At 34.4% G+C, this 20,719-nt stretch overlaps 1 protein-coding gene across 1 annotated transcript in view; it reads right to left on the bottom strand.

The window, feature by feature from the left end:
• The window catches only part of LOC108913167 (Krueppel-like factor 9), a 527,739-nt gene extending 507,509 nt beyond the window's left edge, over positions 1–20,230 (bottom strand). The window contains exon 1 of the mRNA XM_018718657.2: positions 19,464–20,230. Within this exon, the coding sequence (XP_018574173.1) occupies positions 19,464–20,049 (586 nt within the window). The 5' untranslated portion in view covers positions 20,050–20,230. The remainder of the gene's footprint in view (positions 1–19,463) is intronic.
• Between the last annotated feature and the right edge of the window lie 489 nt (positions 20,231–20,719).

Below are 20,719 nucleotides of genomic sequence, written 5' to 3'. Positions count from 1 at the left end.
AGCATACTAAAAAAACTCCCGCTCCCCAAGTTGTATACCAACATTCAAATATGTTTGGAAATTATTCCTAAAAAATCGAAAAAAAAATAAAAAACTGTTAACACCCTATCGAAACCTAAGCATTTGTGGACCCACGTTTAGAGGAAAAAAAATTATTTTGACCTCAAAAATACGCCCCTAAATTCTTTGTACGGAATGTTGAATCAGCCTGTATAACACAAGTTAATGTAAAAAATGATTGCAACTATCAACATACTGCAAATGGTTAAGATGACTAATTTTTCTATCCAAACAACGCGTTGAATTTTTGCTAACGTTACTCAACGTAAACATCTATTCAACCCGCAGCCATACAACTTGGAGACATTGTAAGCAAGCAGCAGCGTCAATCCGAGCAAATTTATTTGCGGAGTTTTACTTGAATCGGTGTGAAAGGAGGGCACATATAAATTGAAATAGGTAAATAAAGCCAAACAATCCATAAAGTCGCTGTGGATTTTAAATAAAAAGGGACAGCTGTAAAGTACTGGTATTTGCAAAGGGATTACAAATGTATTCAGCGAATCACACTAGTAGGCCAAAAAAATAAAAATTTTACTCGAAAAAAGTCCTATTCGCGAGATTATTGTAAAATTGTCTAAAGGAACAGAATACAAGACATCTCTCATCTCGTGAGTCAAAAAATTCTATTAGCTAACTTTTCTATTTAAACAAATATGTGAGGAAAACTGTTTTTTCACTTTGCAGGGAAAACCATCAATTTTAGCGAAAAGTGACAGTGACAAAAGTTATTTTTTTATATATTAAGCCAAAGTAAACTTATTTTTTAAATATTTTGTTAGTTATTTAATTACGATTTAAATGTAAAATTAAAGTAAAAATTTACAAATTATTTTCAAATTATTATTTATTGTTAAAAGATTTAAAAAGAGTAAAAAGTATTTGAATTTATTGGAGAATTCTCAAAATTAAAAAATATTAATAAAAATAATGCGGTCGATAAAATTACAATTTTAACTTCTTGAAATTTTAATATATAAAGTTTTTTTATTATATTTATTACTAATTTTATACAAAAAAATATTTGCAACATAACCAAAATCAATTCAAAAAATATTAGTCACAACCATTTTCAATAATAACTTTATTTTCCGAAAAATTCAAGTCTTAATGTTTATAACCTGTTGGTCGTAGAGGGTGCTTTAAAAAAAAATTGTATTTTTTGCCAGCTATCCATTGAATCTATTTTCGTTGATGTAGCATAAATATCAACAATGTTATTCAAATTGTTTATAAGCGAAAAACGCACTGTTTTTTAATGCACAATTTGAGAATGTTAATGTCAAAAAAACGGTGATATTTTTTAATAGGTCGCTTAATTACGTCTTTAAGATTACAATGACGCTTTCAGAATCATGTTTGGTTGAAAATTAACGCCTGTACAGAGGCTTAAAGTTCATAACTTTTGGAGCCTCCGCTATAAACAAATAGAATTGTGCGAAAACTATTGCACCTACAGCGCCCACTTTTGGCACACTTTTAAAGTATGACAAAACCCTCAACTTGTCATAGGTTTTATAAAACTTTAACAATAAATGAGATAGTTATAAACAAATTAAAAAATGGGCACTTTTCTTTTTTGCAATAACTTTTTGTAGTCTCATTTTGTAGATAATTTTATTCCCTACAAGCCGTCTGTGAGTCACCTTTCGCTAAAATTGATGGTTTTCCCTGCAAAGTGAAAGAACTGTTTTCCTCGCTTATTTGTTTAAATAGAAAAGTTAGCTAATAAAAGTTTTTGACTCACAAGATGAGATATGTCTTGTATTATGTTCCTTTAGACAATTTTACAATAATCTCGCGGATAGGACATGTTTCGAGTTTCTCTTTTATTTTCGCTAATTTTCCTGGTGTATAGGGTATGTTTGTTTGTTGTGACATATATCGTCACAGCTATTTTAGACATAGTAAGTAAACCTTAAATATAATGGTTTTTAATTCCTATTATCACAGAGGTAACTGCTGCGATAAAAGAAGAAATAAAAACCTTGAAATCATTATATATATTGCAAGTCAAATGAACTTCTCGAGAAGAATCCACCTATTTATTATTAAACAAGGAGTATGTATATATTGTAAGTAAATGGAAAAAATAACTAAATTTAAATGAACTATAATGGTCGAAAGAGCTAATAAAGATGCGTTAAATTCCAAATATAGCCCGGTATCAAGGTAAAGAACAAGTTTATCATAATTACTGAGCAGCTGGATTTCGAACAGGTACAAACACAAAGGATGCGAGATGGCCAGTTTATTTCTTTTTTAACAACAATTTATTACGTATTTTCCCACTTCTTTGCATAAAAGAAGGCCTTATTGTTGAATGTCTGACGTTATAATTGAAATGTGATCAAAATATCAATTACCTTGTCGTTTCAAATCAGTATTGTATAGTCACCGAATGGTTTCCTTTTCTCGACACATAAATCGGTTCTAGCATTGTATTTTTCACACATACCTTGATTTTACAGAGACAGGAATGATATAAACTCGGTTTCGCAACTGAAATGTTTTACTCTTCGAGGAGGCGAAAGCCACATCCTGAAATTAAATTTGTGGTCTAAAATCCGATACATCAGAATGAACATGTACGAATTTGTAACCTATTTTTACACCGGGCTGTAAATTGCATCAAATGCAATTAATCTACACGTTTGAAAGTCATAATATTTACGTATCAACGAGTTTTATTGCCCGGGAGCGCTACTGACCAACTTTTATATTAAAATATTTACGATTCCCATATTTTTTTAGCGCAATAAATAATCTTGGCTGTGATTTTTAAGAAGCATACATAAATTTTAGCCTTTTCCGGGAAATATGTCGAAGAACCGGTTTGAAGCTTGTCTTAAAGCTGCTACATTTTATGTTTTGGTTTATAGTGTCTTTCCACTGACAAATAGAAGGATAGAAAAGTAGTCTGGACACCCGGAGAGAATTTTGAAGAACCCTTAGTAGTGTTCATTTTATATAATTCGCTCATTTCGGTTCATTACTCATAACAAGGGCGTCGGGGATGGGAGAAATATAAATTATAGGTATAGTCTTTCCGATATCAATTGAAGAACCAAGAAGTTGACTGTATGTATCAGGTTCGGTCGCTGAGGCAGCATTGAAATATTTCAAAAACTTGTTCCCATATTTATTTAGCCATACCCATATACAGGTCTGGTCGAACTAAACAAGGAGGTGGTGGAAATATATACGCTCAGTCGAAGAATGCGAGAGTGGGCAAACGAAATAAAAACACAGCTGCATTGGGCCACTGGGAAATAAATCTCAGCTTGACAGGTGGATGACAAATTGCCCAGCAGTGCAGTGCAGCAATGCGGAATTTGTGATTCAGGTAATTTTAATTTATTATAGGCACCTTCTATTAATCATTGATATTACAATTGCGAAAAGGAGAAATAATATTATTACTGCATATCATTTTGGAGATCTTTTGAAACGGAACAAAACGAAATTTACCATCAATATAATAAAATTGTTTGAGGACATAAATAACATATATTTATTGAACATATAATAGAAATTTTCACATTATATACAAATTATTATAATTTTTTACCTTTAGCAGAAAACTTTTTTAGGGGCGCCTATGAGTCATTAAATTTTATTGCCATGCGTTTTTTACATGTGATGACTGACTTCGGAAAGACTATAGTACGGTGAATATATTTTTTTAGAAATATTTTTAATAAAACCTTTTTAGTATTTTATATTTTATTTTGATTGACAGATAAAAATTTATTTTTTTTTATTTAAAATTCCATTAAATTTTTAAAATATGGAAATGTATTACTTTTTAACATAAAATTTTATATTTTTAAATTCTTTTGTCAACAAATATTTGTATTAATTTATTACAATTGTTTTTTAAAAAAATAAAGTAGTGCATTAATTTTCCAAATTAAAGTTTAAGTAAATAAAATATTTAATTAAATAAAATATTTTATTAAATATTTTCAATCTAATATTTTCTTAACTTAAGAAACTTTCTGTAACTTTTTCGAATTTCTAGAGGGGAATTTCATAACCTAGCGTATTTGAACAAACTTCACAAATTCACAACCTAGAATATATGTATTTGAAAAGTAAATTTTAGTATTAAGAGTTAACCCTTTATATTTCTTCATTATAATAGGACCAATTGTAGTGAACTAGCACAGGATGAATAATTTTTTTGTCCATTTTTGGTCCTGATGACTTCAGATCTGTTTTGGATATTCGTTTAGACAGATATCCATATTATGCACACCCATAAGGTGTCATTTCGTTAACATAGTAATAAATTCGAAGAAATTAATTTAGTAAAACATGCAAAACAAAATATAATTTAGTAGCAAATAGAAATAGAACTTCGGTGGAAAAAAATTATTAAAAACCCTTTATTTTGAGCCAGAAGGTATTTTAACAGGTAAAATACATTAGATTTTATGTATGCATAGATTTTTGATGCAGGAAAATAGATATACGGGGTCCGATCAGAAAATAACCGAAAATTATTTCTTAAACTTTAAAGTCTGTGACGAATTTGCTTTGATGTCATCAATAGTCTGAAAACTGCGTTCTTTCTTTTTAATTTCGGAAATAAGAATAAATCGCAAGGAGCTAATTGTAAGTCTGGCGAGTAAGGAGGGTGAGGGATTATTTTAATCACAAATCATAATATGTAACTTAATATAAATTAATTAATTTTATTTTGAACAAACATAACGAAAAAAATAAGTTATTCATTTAATTTAAAATATATTTTGCTCATAAATTTCTGAGACAGGAAGAGTAAATATTTTTAAATAATACTTTTCAAAATAAATAATAGTGATTGATCTTTATAACAAAAATATATCTTTAGTTTTAAGAGTTTATTAATTAATTAATGTTTTATATTTTTTAATCCAGAAATCACTTTTTTTTCTTCGGAATATAACCTCACTTATTTCAATATACAGGGTGTGTGAAGTTTTAATCGTGTAAATGTAATAGGCGATATAACTCTCAAAAATAAAAAGAAAAGTTAATATAAAATTTTTATTAAAGCTTCGTTTTTGAAATAGTGCTAAAATTAATAAAATAAAATAATCTTCTTTACTTTCAATATCTCAAAAACCACTTGCCCAATTAAAATAAAACTTGGCACGTTTTTAGTAATAAAAAAGGGGACTTTGCTCTGCGAGAACCGCCGCTATCACTGAAGCAAAACTCAGTTTCACAGCGTATAATATCTAACCAAATATACATTTTCACAATCGGAAACTACTAAAAGTCCAAACGCGATCCGTCGTTTTCCGATCTCCGCAGCCTGCTTGAGCGTTCGGTAACCGCACGCTCCTCGATCCGGTCTGATAAAGCAAAACAGATCCTTTTGTTCGTTCCGTGGTCGAACGGATCGGTCTCGGGTGGCCTTGAAGCGGGCCGGTGGCTGCCTGGCGGGCCCGCCGTCCTTATGCCGGTATGGTGGGCGGGTCTCAGCGTCTCGCGGCTCTGAAAAAAGTTCATTGCCATTGTTGTGCAACCTCATTTGACTCACCTTTACTCGTTGTTTATATCTCCCGGGACTCGGACTGCGGACGGACCGCGAATCGCAGATCTGTCGCAGTATTTACGGATACTGAAGGTTTAATAGGGCGTATGAACAAAGGAGAGGACTTTAGGGGAGTTTATCCATTAAATAATTGGACATACGACGCGTGACTGTCAAGTTCTTGAGCTCATCTATGTACATCATCGCTAATAGTACTTCGTTTGAGTACAGTTTGACATTTCGGTGCGTAAATAAGACGTCGTGATGGCGGGGGCTTCGGGGTTTGCAGCGTGCAACGATTTAAATGAAAACCAAAATTGGAAAAAATGATTTCATTAAAATATTCCACGAAATTCAATAAAAAAGTAAAAAACACATCCACTGCACAAATATGCTCATATTTGTTTACTAACAATACTGCACTTTTACAATTTAAGGTTCTGGTTTGTGTTTAAAACAAACGTTGTTCAAGGACACGTGAAAAGGGAGACGTTTTGAGTTCTCAAGAACGTTCAATCATAAGATATTGTTAATCTGGTTATCTCAAATAAGTTTCTCTAATTTACTTTTGCAAATACCAATTACTTAAATCTTATTTAACCAGTAGAAGCCATGAGAATATATTTACAAATATCGTAACTGTTATATTAGAGTTGAATTATGCACTGATTTGAAAATTTGCACCACTGTCAGAAGTCAAAACATTAGACTGTAGATTGTCTGTACTGACAATGGAAAATTTATATTCGATATAAAAATGAATACCTGACTGTAGGTGAAATTTGATACAAATATTTATGATTATCTTAAATAGCTAATAGTAAAAATGGTAACAAACATATAACTACTAGGAATAAATTCAGACACAGATTCAATTGTACGCAAATATAACATATACGTTTCACTTTGGATTGATAGGACCCTATCCAAACTTTGATTAGTCTGCTGAAAGAGTATCGAGTAACGATTTAATTTTATGGATAACTTGGTACAATAATTGTATGTTTCGAGCAATACAATGGTAGATTCGTGGAGTAATCATTATGTGTGACCTTAAATTTAACCTTGAGGGTAATTTTCAAGGTATTTGAAGGTCAATTTTCGAAAAAGAACCTCTGTCTTTGACCCCAGATTCTGAAAGGGTGGACAATTTTACTTTTGAATACTGTTTGATCTAAAGGAGGATAGCAAGTTATCAGGAAAATTACCTCTATAGCGCATAAAATTACCGTATCAGCAGTAGTACGACAGCAGCTTTAATGACCATTCTCGGAAACTATACTCCCAAAGCTAAAAAATACTTGAAAAAATTAGACAGGAAACATTCATTTTGTTATCAACGCCAGTGCAGGTGGTCATGTGGAGGCCTGTGTATCTCGAATTTAATACGCGATAACCTTTTCCATTGTCGAAGATAAAGAAAGCAACGAAATGGGGTCATTTTGATTGACAGAAGTTCTGATGACCACTTCACAAAAATTCATCCTAAATTGATGATCCCCAACCAAGAGGAGATTTTGGAAGTGATTGCTGTAACATTCGCTAATGATGACACTTTTACCGCGATTAGTTTGGGTTTGTACGTACAACAATATGCCAATCAATACTGTAACAGTGAACTTCTTTTCGTGCTTTGGAACCTTGCGGCAACAAGGTAGCGCACGTGCCCCCTGAGCGAATTTTTTATCGAATTCTCAAGGACCAACGCCGATTTCAACAACTCGATGCGCGGCGCACCGTTCACCAAACTCGAACCTTTCTATGGTAATTGATAACATAGACGTGACACGTCTATTACAAGCGAGGATTGTTGTTGAAACACCAACACATCAGTCGATAACAGTGTTTATAATTTGAACGTAAACAGGCTGTCTTGCATTAACCAGTATCGCGATTTTTTTCTATCAACTACGTAGTTAGTTTGCGTTTAGAAACATTTCTAGTCGAACGTATGTGGGTCATATCCATATCTTAATGGTTCGGGACCTGCCAAGGTCCTTATGACAAAAAATGATTGAAGATATAACATTTATCTCGACGTTATTACATACTGATTAACGTTTGAATTCATTCATATTTATGCAAATAAGCAAATCAGAAAAATTAAGGGATATTAAAAAAATCCAAAATTTTTGGGTGATTTTCAAAGAGGGGGGAAATTGTCGTAGAGAGAATAAAAATAAAAAAAATGAAGCTTCAAGTTCCTCATTTTCGGATATAGAGTTTACAATTTTTTAGCGTCAGCGGTCATGAAGAAAACTAACGAAAAAAATATTTTTTTCAAATTTTTGCACACCTTGAAAGAGTCTATGGACTTCAAAATTTTTTTTTGGTAATTTCATCGTAAAGCTCTTTTAGATAATTTAATTTCTTTCAATTTGAGCCGTTTCAGAGTCCTGTACGATGATTTGTCGATCAAACCAAAAAAGTCATTTTTGCCTTTGGCAATCAATTACTTGGGAAATAATGGCTTTAATATTCTTTTTTGGTAATTTAATTGTATAGCTCTTTTAGATAATTTAATTTCCTTCAATTTGAGCCGTTTCAGAGTCCTGTACAATGATTTGTCGCTCAGTTATCGTCGATCAAAGCAAAAAAGTCATTTTTGCCTTTGGCAATCAATTACATACTTGGGAAATAATGAACTTCAATATTTTTTTTGGTAATTTCATTATAAAGCTCTTTTAGATAATTTAATTTCCTTCAATTTGAGCCGTTTCTTATCGTCGATCAAAGCAAAAAAGTCATTTTGCATTTGGCAATCAATTACTTGGGAAATAATGGACTTCAATATTTTTTTTGGTAATTTCATTGTATAGCTCTTTTAGATAATTTAATTTCTTTCAATTTGAGCCGTTTCAGAGTCCTGTACGATGATTTGTCGCTCAGTTATCGTCGATCAAAGCAAAAAAGGCATTTTTGCCTTTGGCAATCAATTACTTGGGAAATAATGGACTTCAATATTTTCTTCTTGGTAATTTCATTGTAAAGGTCTTTTGGATAAATCAATTTTCTTCAATTTGAGCCATTTCAGAGTCCTGTACGATGATTTGTCTCTCAGTTACCGTCTATCAAAGCAAAAAAGGCATTTTTGCCTTTGGCAATCAATTGCTTGGGAAATAATGAACTTCAATATTTTATTTTTGCTAATTCCATTGTAAACCTCTTTTAGATAATTTAATTTCCTTCAATTTGAACCGCTTCAGATTCCTGTACGATGATTTGTCGCTCAGTTATCGTCGATCAAAGCACAAAAGGCATTTTTGCATTTGGCAATCAATTACTTGGGACGTAATGGACTTATTTATATACATTTTTTTGTAATTTCATTATAAAGCTCTTTTAGATAATTTAATTTCCTTCAATTTGAGCCGTTTCTTATCGTCGATCAAAGCAAAAAAAGTCATATTTGCCTTTGGCATTCAATTACCTGGGAAAAAATGGACTTCAATATTTCTTGGTAATTTCATTGTAAAGGTCTTTTAGATAATTTAATTTTCTTCAATTTGAGCCGTTTCAGAGTCCTGTACGATGATTTGTCTCTCATTTACCGTCTATCAAAGCAAAAAAGGCATTTCTGCCTATGGCAATCAATTACTTGGGAAATAATGATCGTACACAAAATCCAAGTATGGTTTTGAAAACTGCAAAGCATCCTCTACACGAAGTAATTGTTGGTTTTTGATAAAAGAAAAATGTTTTCGAAGTGAAAATATTGATTGGAGAAAAGGTAAAAAGTTGAATAATATTTGAATAACTTGCCATAACTCTGCAAACAATGGATAACCTAAAGATATTGGCTGTAATATTTCAACCTCAAAGTGTCCTAAAGAAACTGATAGTTTCAAAGCGATTCTTTTCCTAAAATTAAAAAAAACTTTCTTTAACACAATATTTCATTTCAATTTTCAGTTTCAAGACAAGTCTTAGTTTTAAATGTCGATTTAAAAGTTAAATAAAAAAAGTTGATACCCCCCCAATACATCGCTGTATTTCATTCCACAAATCTCTAATTTTTCCTCAGTCTAAAAAAAAACAGTTTTTTTAAACTAATCCAAAAACTCCTTTCTGAAAATCCGTTTTATTTTCGATATTAGAAACAAATTTTTAATAACCGATTGACTCACTCCCATGCTGCAACTTGAGCTTACTATAACCCTCTGGAAGTAGAGTAACCAACGAGCCACTGTTGCAGATAAATGTCGTCGTGGTATATCGAAGAAAACATTTTTTTCGTACTTTTTCTTCAAAAACTGCTGACGGATTTTTTTATACTTAAATTTGTGATATTCTATTCTAATTCCCAACATTTAATGAAGAACAGTCATAGTTACTATTATTCTGAAACCTCCCAGTGGTTGGTAGAATTAACAAGAACGCATTACTGAAACCTTAAAAGAAGCCATAAAACGGAATCCTATCTTCCAAATTGGGTGGAAACGTTCCTTATTTACCGATTTGCATAAAAATCGCATCGGCAAGTCGAAAGGAGAATAACCTCTCGTCCGGAGACAACTGCCTTGCAAACCAGCTGGCAATGCATCGGCCATACTAATAACAAACAACAAACAGCGGCCTACCTAAAACGCGCTCGGTACGTCGTGCCGACTGCATAAGTGCGAACTGCAAGTCTATTCTCGTCTGCCGATGCACGTCGAACTGGGAGAAGGCAAATCGTAAATTGGGCATGCAATCCGGGGCAGGTATTTTCTCAGGTCGAGCGAGATTTTCGGATTCGGGTTGTTGCTTTCGGGGTTGGGTGGAAGAGTGCCGGTTCGACGGGCTATTGTCTGTCGCATTTGTATTGTTGCCGGAGCAATTAGGAGAGGGGTGTAACGGGGTCGATAATGGGCCACGTATTGTTTGTGAATAGTTGACAGTCGTTAACCGGCGGGAATTTCGAATGACGACCGGGGAGCCGGACGGGGTACACAAACGTACTGGAAAAATTAACTAAAAATACAAGGAAAATAAATGGTAGCCAAGCGAAAGATTTGAAAGGGTCGTTTCCCATTTTTTTCAATCATGGTTTGTCCAAAATTTATAATAAACATTCATTCATAACCTAACCTAACAAAAATAGTATTGTAGCAAAAGCCAGGACGCGTAGTAATCGGAAAATGAATGGTTTTCAAGTAGGTTTAACGTCGCCCTTCGGGGAAGGCTTCACGGAATTTAGCAATATTTTTTAACAAATTCACTAAAATTGTCGGGGCCATGTGTTGAGCAGGTAAGTATAAAGAGAAAAATCGATATTTCAAATAACGCGCGAAATGCATTCCAAAGAACGTAGGAATTCCAAGAATACGTTCTTAGAATGTTGTGAGGAGAAGAAAGCAATAAGTAAAATAGCTGTTTTTTTGGCGGATTTTCCAAGCTATAAGAATAGATTAAATGAGATGGACTAATCCGTCCCGTATCGCTACACGGAGTCACTAGAGGAAGGCTAGGGTTATTTGTAAGTTTAGTCTCAAAATTATTTATACAAATGTAAGTCCAGTCAATTAGGTAATTATTAACATGGCATAGTTATGCCAAACTATCCCGACATTCAGGGTCCCCGCCAATAAGATAAGAACAGAAACGTCTGGGCCCAAGAAATGGGCGTGTCGAAGCGAAGTGTCGAATTCAGGAGAGATCTACGAAAAAAAGTCAGTTCTTCCTTAGGTTCCACATTAAGCAGTCGACTTAGTTTTAGAGTCTCGGGCTAATTAATTAAATTTAATAATGGATAAAGATTTTTTCCAAATTTTGCTATGAATCTCGCATTCCCTGAATCTCGGTACGCTGTCGCGTGTCAATAAACTAATTAATAATGTTCGAGCCGTTGTGTTGTTATTTTGTTTGTTTGTTTTGTTTATTGTTATTAAAACCCTTCCTGGAAGTTGTGGTGTTTCTTTTTGTTTCTCTTAACTTCAGTGTCACCCTGTATAGCCAGCCACTGGATTACATTCTACGTAAGCGATAAAGGGTAAGTGCTTGAAATTCATTCTCTGAACGTACAACATTTCTAAGTTCCCACGTATTAATTAAAGTATAATGATAATTGTAAACTCCCTTTCGAGAATTGAATAGTAAACTCTTTTGAAATCCAGACTCGTTATGATACTGGTCATAATGATATATATATATATATATAGATAAATAAAGAAATAATCCCTCAGGTTACAGTATGTACGCCTACAGAAATGCAAGTATAGGTGCGTGCAACGTAAAATGAATGAAATGGAGTACAGTTTTTACCACATACTTATTTTGTACAGCGACATCTACACGAACCATGTAGTACTTTGTTAGACGAAAGGGGGTTTCAATTTCTAACTTTGAAACACTTTTTAACCGCGTCGCAACGTTTGAGGACCACTGGAGGAACCACCAGCAACGTTGAATCTGCGAATATCCTTGTCTGGGGAATCCTTTATATTTACATTGTTCAGTTAAACAGATAGCGGTACGGCAGCCATCACGGTAATCGATTAGAGTAATTAGCCGCCCGTTTGGAAGTACTTGTACTCATTTACATTAACAGGTTTCAGTGGAGGACCAAGCAGTTATTGTTACATTGTCGTATTGTCCGCTGTTGCAAGTGATGGTATAATTAGTTATATCTCTGCTAATGATACACTTGTATACATTACATAACAAGGAAAATAGAAAAACCTCTATACGCAATGCATTGGTGGTCTATAACCGACAAGAGTTATAAAAAAAATATTTCTTCTCTCTATCTCTAAGAGAAGTTTATATAAAATTATAGATTATTTTTAGACATTTAAAAATATACATGCAAGTTTCCCAAAGATTTAACGATCTATCGATCACATACATATTTCGTTTAGGGGAATTTACCAGTGCAATTTTCATATACGAACAAAATTGAACCTAAATCAATGCATTTCCTCAGTTGCTGCATACGATTTACAGTTCACAGCTGAAGTCAAAATATTAATAAATCTCTAAAGCCTGCTTTTGAAAGTATCCGCATAACTTTATTAATAGTTTTATTTAAGATTTATGTTTCGCGTTAGATAGGGTTTGACCTCCAGACATTTGTTTTGCCAATTCAAGCATTTTTCTGTGTATGCAATTTGCCTGTTACATTATGTCTTATGAGTCTATATAATTTTATCAGTAAGCATATTTTATTAATAATATACACGTCAAATTTATACGTAAAAAATCTTGCAAGGTTAATACGTGTATAACGTTTTTCTTATTAAAGTAGAGTTTTCGAAATTGTTAGTTACTTTGAAGGGGGTTTTCTTAATTATCTTTAAATTAGTTAAAGATAAAGTTGTCGAAATTTATACAACTGTTTTAAGCAAAACCTGCAAACCATTTTATTCTTAATAGCAGTGGGTGGATGCGGATAGTTTGAGATGTATAATTGAAGGAAAAATTTTGTAAACATTGTAGCGAAATGTTGACTTTAACATATTTTTTCTTCAATGGTTTGCTTGGTTTTCTTCAGATACAGTCGATATTTTATGTAGAACTCCCTGTAACTGGGAAAGCATAAACGGGACACCCCGTATGCCGCCTTTTAGTCATTTCTATGCATGCGATTTGGTTTTCAAGTAGTCAACATAATTCTAAAACGAATTTTCTTTTTATTGCAAAATAAACATGTAGTACGTCCCTTGATCACTTAAGAGGTAATTCAGTTTTTTGTTTATGTTAATTTAGGGGATGTTTGGGTTCCCTTTTATGGTTTTTAAGTTTATATAACGACTCGTTTTTGTTGAAGAGTTCAAGCTGAAGGTACTAAAAATGCCCTGAATAATTAATGAAAGGGATGAAAGTTGCTTCTTCCAAATGCGGCTATAAAATAATGATTTAACAGAAAGAGAATTTGTTCAGATAGTCCAGGCGGTATCTATCTTACAAAAGGTGTACTTGGGTAAAGCGCATATGATCGGAGATTTTTGCTTTAACGGCTTCTAAATAACATCAGAAATGATAATATTTCTATGCAAATAAAAAAAACGTGGGCTTAATTGTTATTGCAAAAAAGTATAAAAAAATAGCAAAAAAATTCATTTTTTTCTTGGATTTCTCGTCGACAACTTAGCAACTATTCATTTTAGACAAAAATGGAAGAGGAAAAAAAGTTTTGTAATTAAATTTTGATCAAGATAGAGTTAGTTGCAATTCGAAAAAATAATTATTGTTATTGCAAAAATCGGAAAAATCATTTAAAAAATTGCAAAAAATGCTAGTTTATTTGTCAATTTTTTTCAGACACTTGAATAATACCTAGGATCTTCATACTTTTCCCAATTAAACTTCTTAGTGCATAGAATCATCACACCAAATTTCATCCAATTCGGTTCGATAGTTTTTACATAATAATTGTTTAATTTTTTTTATTTTTTTTAAAATTAAAGAATTTTCAAAATCAAATTTCTAAAAATCTAAAGCCTTTGAATACTTGAAAATTTCACCACAAAAAGAAGAGCTCTCAAGCTTTAAAATGCTTTTTGAAAAATTCAAATCGGACGATTAGGTGAGCCGTGGTGATTGTTTAAACATTTTCGCAATTTTCACGCTTATAAACAATGATCATATGCGTTTTACCCAACCCGAAACAAGTACCGCCTGGACTAAGAAGGGCTATACGAGTTTGAATGTTTTAAAAATTTTATAAACGCATCCTTAATGAGGTATGCGTTGATTTCGTGTGGTCAGAACGTGCATTAAAAAAATTGGGAAAGGCCACCTTTGATATGTATTTAATGAGAATGAAGGAACAAACCGAGACGGAATAAAAACGAGATTTGCACATCAAGATAAATGGAAACAGAAACTCTAGACAGTTCGATCGTTTTCTAAAGATTGATTCATGGTCTAACAGTACATGGTTAGTCAAAATATAACTGGTCGTTGCCCGGGACGAAATATGGCATTAATTACGGGCCATAAAAGGCATCTGTAATATTTCCGCAGCTGAATAATAATAAACCTCTAACTGTAAGTTTACTGCCAATTTTTTTCTTAACCTGCGAGTTTTATTTATCCTCTTCTCGCTGTGACATCCGCGAATAGATCTTAATTTTAGCGGATTTATATTAAATGACATCATCTCCTTTAAAAGCCTAATTAATTCATTTTTTCTGTCCGCCGCTAAGCGTGCGAAAAAGTTTTGCCGATGTGGTAGCTTGGGCGTATCATGTTTCAGTTCGGGCAGGATACGGTCACATTTTTTGGTGTCATTACCGGATTGTTGGAGTGCTCGGTTAGTACAGAAAATGGCAGGGGAATGCGCGTAATTTTTTTTAAGAGTCTTACTGGTTTTCTGAGAATTCACGCCCCCTTCCTCCGCCTTTCCAAGGGTGGTACGAGACTCAGGTTAAATAAAATTGTATACAGTGTTACCCGCAATTGTTTTTATGAGCAATGTGCTCCCAAAAATTAGTGAAATTTTTTAACAATGTTTTGAATGATTAAAAAATGGATTTATTGAAATTCTGCTAATTACAATAAATGACCTTGATTTATGTTATTTAACTGCGTATACTACAAATAAGAAATATCGATCGTAATACACGAACTAGTTAGGTTCCGATCCTGGTTACTGAACTACAAGGCACAGAAGGTTGACGTTCAATCACGTTCGTTGATGGGTCAGCAGAGGTAGCGAAATCCGCCTTAGTTTGGGCAATTGGCATCTGCGGATTTTGCTTATCTTTGAATTGTAGTCGCCCGAAACGGATGATGGACTTTTAACCTGACGTGGTACTGCCACGCCTTCTACTTCTCGTGGAGCTTTGTTTGGGTTCCCATGAATATGGGCCTCTATTTTAATCGCGGTTGGCCCTGCGTAAAGTGATTCCAATTGGAAAGTTGAGCGTAAATTTGAAATCCGCTCATAACTTAGAATACGACACCACAAAACAATTGAAGATACAATTGTTAAATAGAGGTGTTTTTTTCTTTACTTTGGAATATCCTCCCAAGCCTCATATATTAGCATTATTAGCTACATAGTAATTTTTCAATTTGTGCAATGATGTGAAGAAAATTATTATTATCTAACTTAATCAAAACGGCCATGACCCCATAAAAATGAATAACGAAAGTTCATTTGTTTCTAAATTATCTGCAATACGGATGATTTTATATTTAAAATTTTGTAATTAAATAGGAGATATATATAATTATTTCGTTGAATATTCATTTCCTATTTGGTAATGCAAATGCACATGAAAATACAGTTTTAAATATAAATATTAAAAGGCCGGAAAATTCAGTGGTATAGAAATTGGCCCTCTGCTAAACCTCAATAACTTTTACGCCAATAATTTTTTAGATTTTTCGAATTCAACGAAGTACTCAAGTAACGTAAAATATTATAATTGTTTTAAGAAGTAAAATATTTACTTTCATATCCGAAAAATATAGAGTGGAAAGATATAAATAATGATTTGTCGCAAAATTCCTGAAACAATTTTTATTTTCAATGAGGCATAATACAAAGAGGTTTGTTTATTTGTTTACTTAAACTTCTTTAATGTATACATTTTTTTTCTTACTTGATAAGCCACAATAAAAATTCCATACCTTATCACCTGCTCAATAGTTTTTTGGCCAATTTGAACCGAATGTGATTGATTTGTTGGTACTTGTTTGCATTTTAACGTGTAAATAATTTGGATCCCGATTTATTTGACCAACGGATACGGTTTCAACAAGACGGGGCACCACCACATTTTGCTCAAAATGTACGGACCTATCTCAAAGAAGTGTTTCCGAAAATAAAAACTGACGTGTTTCAGGAATTTTGCGACAAAGTTACAGAATTTGCTCCAGTTAAACTTTCCACTCTGTATATAGTTCTTCAACAAACTGGAAATAAATTTGTTCGGTTACTGCTCATCTTACACAAGTGTAACACTTAAATAAACCTCTGTCTCTATTTGAAGTTGATGTAGATACAAAAATCTAGAAATGTGAGGCTGTTGCCGCATTTCCCCTAATCCACATTTTATTTGAGACAGCCTCGACTTTCAACGTCGATATTATCCGACTTAATAGAAAGAACAAGCCTTGATTTTTAACCATTTGTTCGTTTCACAATCCCCTTTCCGCCGGCAGGTACTTGTTATATCCAATTGGGTGATCTTTCACTGACGAATCGAGAAATAATTGACGTAAGAAAGTAATGAACACATCTGACGCTCCAATTTGTATATTTCAAAAGCCATTTAGACTGCAGCTCGCTGCAGGCCGCTGTAGTCGCTTACTTCGCTTCAAAATTCAACGATTACAATATAAATTATTTTGACTAGCGCCAGACGACAAAACGAAAACTAAGTAGCACAAAGAGCATACAATTCGCCGGGAGAGTAAACCTTAATTTAATAGAAACATAAGAGGGCTTTGTTCCAGCATTATTCTCTACCATTTACGGTGAATACCTTTTATTACAATGGCTGAAGTTGAGCTATGCGTTTGCAATTAATTTCAGGTTAATTAGAGAGACAGACCTAGTTCCGGCGCCTTCTTGGATCGACGTGTTGTCGCGGAAGACTAATTACTTGAATTCGTATAAACAGACGCCGCTTCGCGGTGCTGCCGCTAACAGCCACTCGACTGAACAGACCTTTTTAGTAGTGACGTCACTTAGAGCCACCAACGTTGAGTCTATGTTGACCAGAAGCAACATAATTTCTAATAATTTTCGCACGAAGAAAAGTCAAAGGGATGAAATACATTAACATATACAAAGTTATAGCAAAAATTCTTGTACATGTCGGTTGATTGAACGTACGTTGTACTGAAATATAATTCAGTACAGACCTGTTTCGACCCCTCTTTCATGGCCCGGTGGCAACCCGACGAAGCTAATCATTTTCTTAAATCTATGAGTGTACTTTACGTCTAAAAACGATTGCCGTAACAATCATAAACGTGTTTAATTGCTTACAAACTGTTGGCAAAGCAACAATTAATAAAATAGACCGAAACCGCGTAAAGAAGGCTAGGAATTATACAGGAACTAAAAAAATTGCGAATATGATAACTACACTCACGAAATGAAACAACAATTAACGTATATTTTGGAGAAGGTAACAGGTTTTTTAGTTATTTCTTCGAACTGCTTATTATAATAAACAAAGTAACATTAAATTATTTTATAAATTAAACAACTTTATGTTCCGTTGTCGGCTGAGACGAGATCACGCTTAATTAAAAAAAAAATGATGGATTTTCTGAAATAGTGATACTGACATCATAAGATAAATGTCACTTGTCGAGAAGCGGCGGCTCATTGAAAACTGGATATTTGTAAATTCAAATATATCGTGTATCATTCGCGTCAAAGTGAATTTAAATAGTCTCAAATATAAATAGATCAGAATTTTTAGATGTCTACTTGCGAAAAACAACGCATACCACGTATAATATTATTGAAATCACTCCGTTACGATTTACTCTCTAATAATTACACAGATAATCATCATATCTAGGTATTACTAGGTAAAAATATTTGTAGGCATTCAAAAGTCCAGGTAAATAGTTTTAATCAATTAAAATTCCTTGTGGATTGTTATGAAGATACGGTTTTCCAATCACCGACTACTAAACCAAAATTAAGCATATACCATCATTTCTGTTTATGTTAACCCACAAAGTCCTCAAAATTAAATAAGATTTATCGAGTCCAAAGAATTTTGAATATCTTGGAATGCCTTAATATGGAATCAAATCATTCTTGTTCGTTTACTTCTTAATTCATTATGCTACTTAGGTACACCGAATATACCCTTGAATGGGGTGTGGTTCTCTGTTAAATATTCATAAAAGCATTCTATTTTTCCATATTAGCTTTCGTAAGAGCTTATAGAAGCAGTGGGTGGGTCAGTTCTCGGCCCACTGCTTTGAAATTATTGTTACGATTGCATCGGGAATTGTTGATTAAGTGTTCTTAATCCGATATTGCAAACATATTGAAGCATAGTCACCGTACATATCTAAATAATGGTATAGTATATCCGAGAAACTGTAAAATTGGTGTTTCTTTGGATTGCACTGCTCCAATTCTCGGACTTTCATAAAATCAGTGGGTGTGACCTGAGGTGCGACTGATGATTTAATTCCGACCAATGTTGGTAGCTTTTTGGATCCATAGATACGTAAACAAAAATCCACAGAAAACCAAAAAATTTACAAAAATATATAATAAAAGAAATATGAAATAAAAATTATTGTAATTTTAAAGGACTTATAATTTTTTTACAACTCGACTTCAAAGCATAAACTATAGAATGCTTTGTGTCGGCCAAATTTTCCAGCCAGTTATATAAGATTTAATTCATACATTTTTGAGATTTTTAAATTTAAACAAGAACGGTACTGAGACTGAGAATGATGTATATTGTATTATAAGGGTTATATACCTGTATGTCTATTAGAAAATGATATGTCAGGGACAAAATGGTGTTGGTGGATAAGGCTTTGGTTATAACGAAGAGAAAAAGCCAATTTGAACAGTAGTTGATAAAGAATTCCAAGATGGTCAATACCAAGAAGACCAATTTAAATCACGTTTAAAGATTTACTATATTTTTAAATCGGAATGTAATTAGAATTCACTAAAAAATTTAAAATTAGAGCTAGTACATTTTGTTCATGAATTTATTGCAATCAATAAATCGAAGATAATTTTGTGTACTTATTACACATAACAATTAGTTCAAGGACAACAAATGTATCAATTTCTTTGACTGGTGTAAAACTGCAACAAGGATAAGAAAACTCCTACAATTACCACCGCTTGTGTCAGAATTTCTAACAAATCGTCAGCTTTCTAGCCAACGAATCCGGAGTTTGACGCGCTCAGGTAAAATTCAAAGGAAACAAAGCGCAAACAAACCTGTATGCGTCCTGAGGTGAGCCTTCAGATGCGAGCTCTTCCCATAGACCTTGTGACAGCCATCGTAGGAACACTTGTGCGTTTTCCTGGCCTGGGTTCCCAGCCTGGGCGAGGACTGCGTCCTGGGGGCGTTGGACTTCTTCGGGGGCGGCCCCGCGTCGCTCTTGCGACTCTTGGCGCTTGTCGCGGCCTTCTCGGCACTCCTAGCCGGTTTGTTGGGGGTGGTGTTGAAGCTGTTATAACCCTCATCGGGATCTTCGTCGATGGTGAGGGTGCCCTCACCGTCGGACGGCACTTCCGGCACCGGTTCCTGCTTCAACCTGGTCAAATCCGTGAGGATGCGGGCCACCATGTACGAGGACGACTCCGTAGAGTTGGTGGTGACCGGTTCCTCTTTGAGATACGTGGCCGGTACCATGGGTATCTGTTCCACGATGACGGCGGGGCCCGGGGGGTTGACGAAGAGGATTTCCTCGCGGATCAGGGACTTGGACAGGTCCAGGGGGCGGTTCAAGTTCAGGTTGAGGTGGTCCTTGCTGTGGGACATCTCCAGGAGACACTGTGCGGCGAAGTTGATGTCATCCATCGTGGGTGAGGGTACACTCGAAGCACTGCGAAACCGAATTCGTGGCCACTGAAACACTTCACAAACCTCGCGGCGGACTTAGGTGTCTGCGAAGAGGGTCGTGCTCATCTCCGTGGGAGGCGTGACTCGGCGGCGTGCGTGAGAATCGAGGAGAGCGGCCGCGGCAACTTGACAACGGCGAGCACACTTTCCGACTGCCGCGGAGTTTCGGCCGGTGCCGTTTCATCCCCGCCACTTGTTCCCTCTTCTACCATATTGGCCCGCGCGAGGTTTCGCTACTTCATGGGGTGCCCACCGCGAGGGGTTGCTGCCGAGGCACCTGGGTCAGTCGTACGGGAGTCGGTGTTTCACCCTTTGAACTAATTGAAAGCCGTAGAAGGAATATGACCGAATACACTCTTTTATGGGATTGTGAAAAGTGCCAGCGTAAAATGTTATAAAGGGTTTTTTTCGCGCTACCTGGTTAAGGTTACTATGCAGGATATCCCAGTTTTAATCTGTCATAGTTCAGGAGTATATAGAACAACGAAAACTAATGGTAATTTATCTGCAACTTATTTTGAGATCCCAACCGTTTTCGAGGTATAGGGTATCAACCCATAAAAGTCACACTTGGGATGGATCACCTTACAGGTCACACTAGTGCGAATTGGGATTTTGCTAACTTTGA

This window comes from Anoplophora glabripennis, unplaced genomic scaffold (genome assembly GCF_000390285.2).
Source record: "Anoplophora glabripennis isolate ALB-LARVAE unplaced genomic scaffold, Agla_2.0 scaffold30, whole genome shotgun sequence".
In the NCBI taxonomy this organism is placed as follows: domain Eukaryota; kingdom Metazoa; phylum Arthropoda; class Insecta; order Coleoptera; family Cerambycidae; genus Anoplophora; species Anoplophora glabripennis.
The sequence above is the reverse complement of the archived record's forward strand: the minus strand, read 5'-3'. Positions and strand labels throughout refer to the sequence as shown.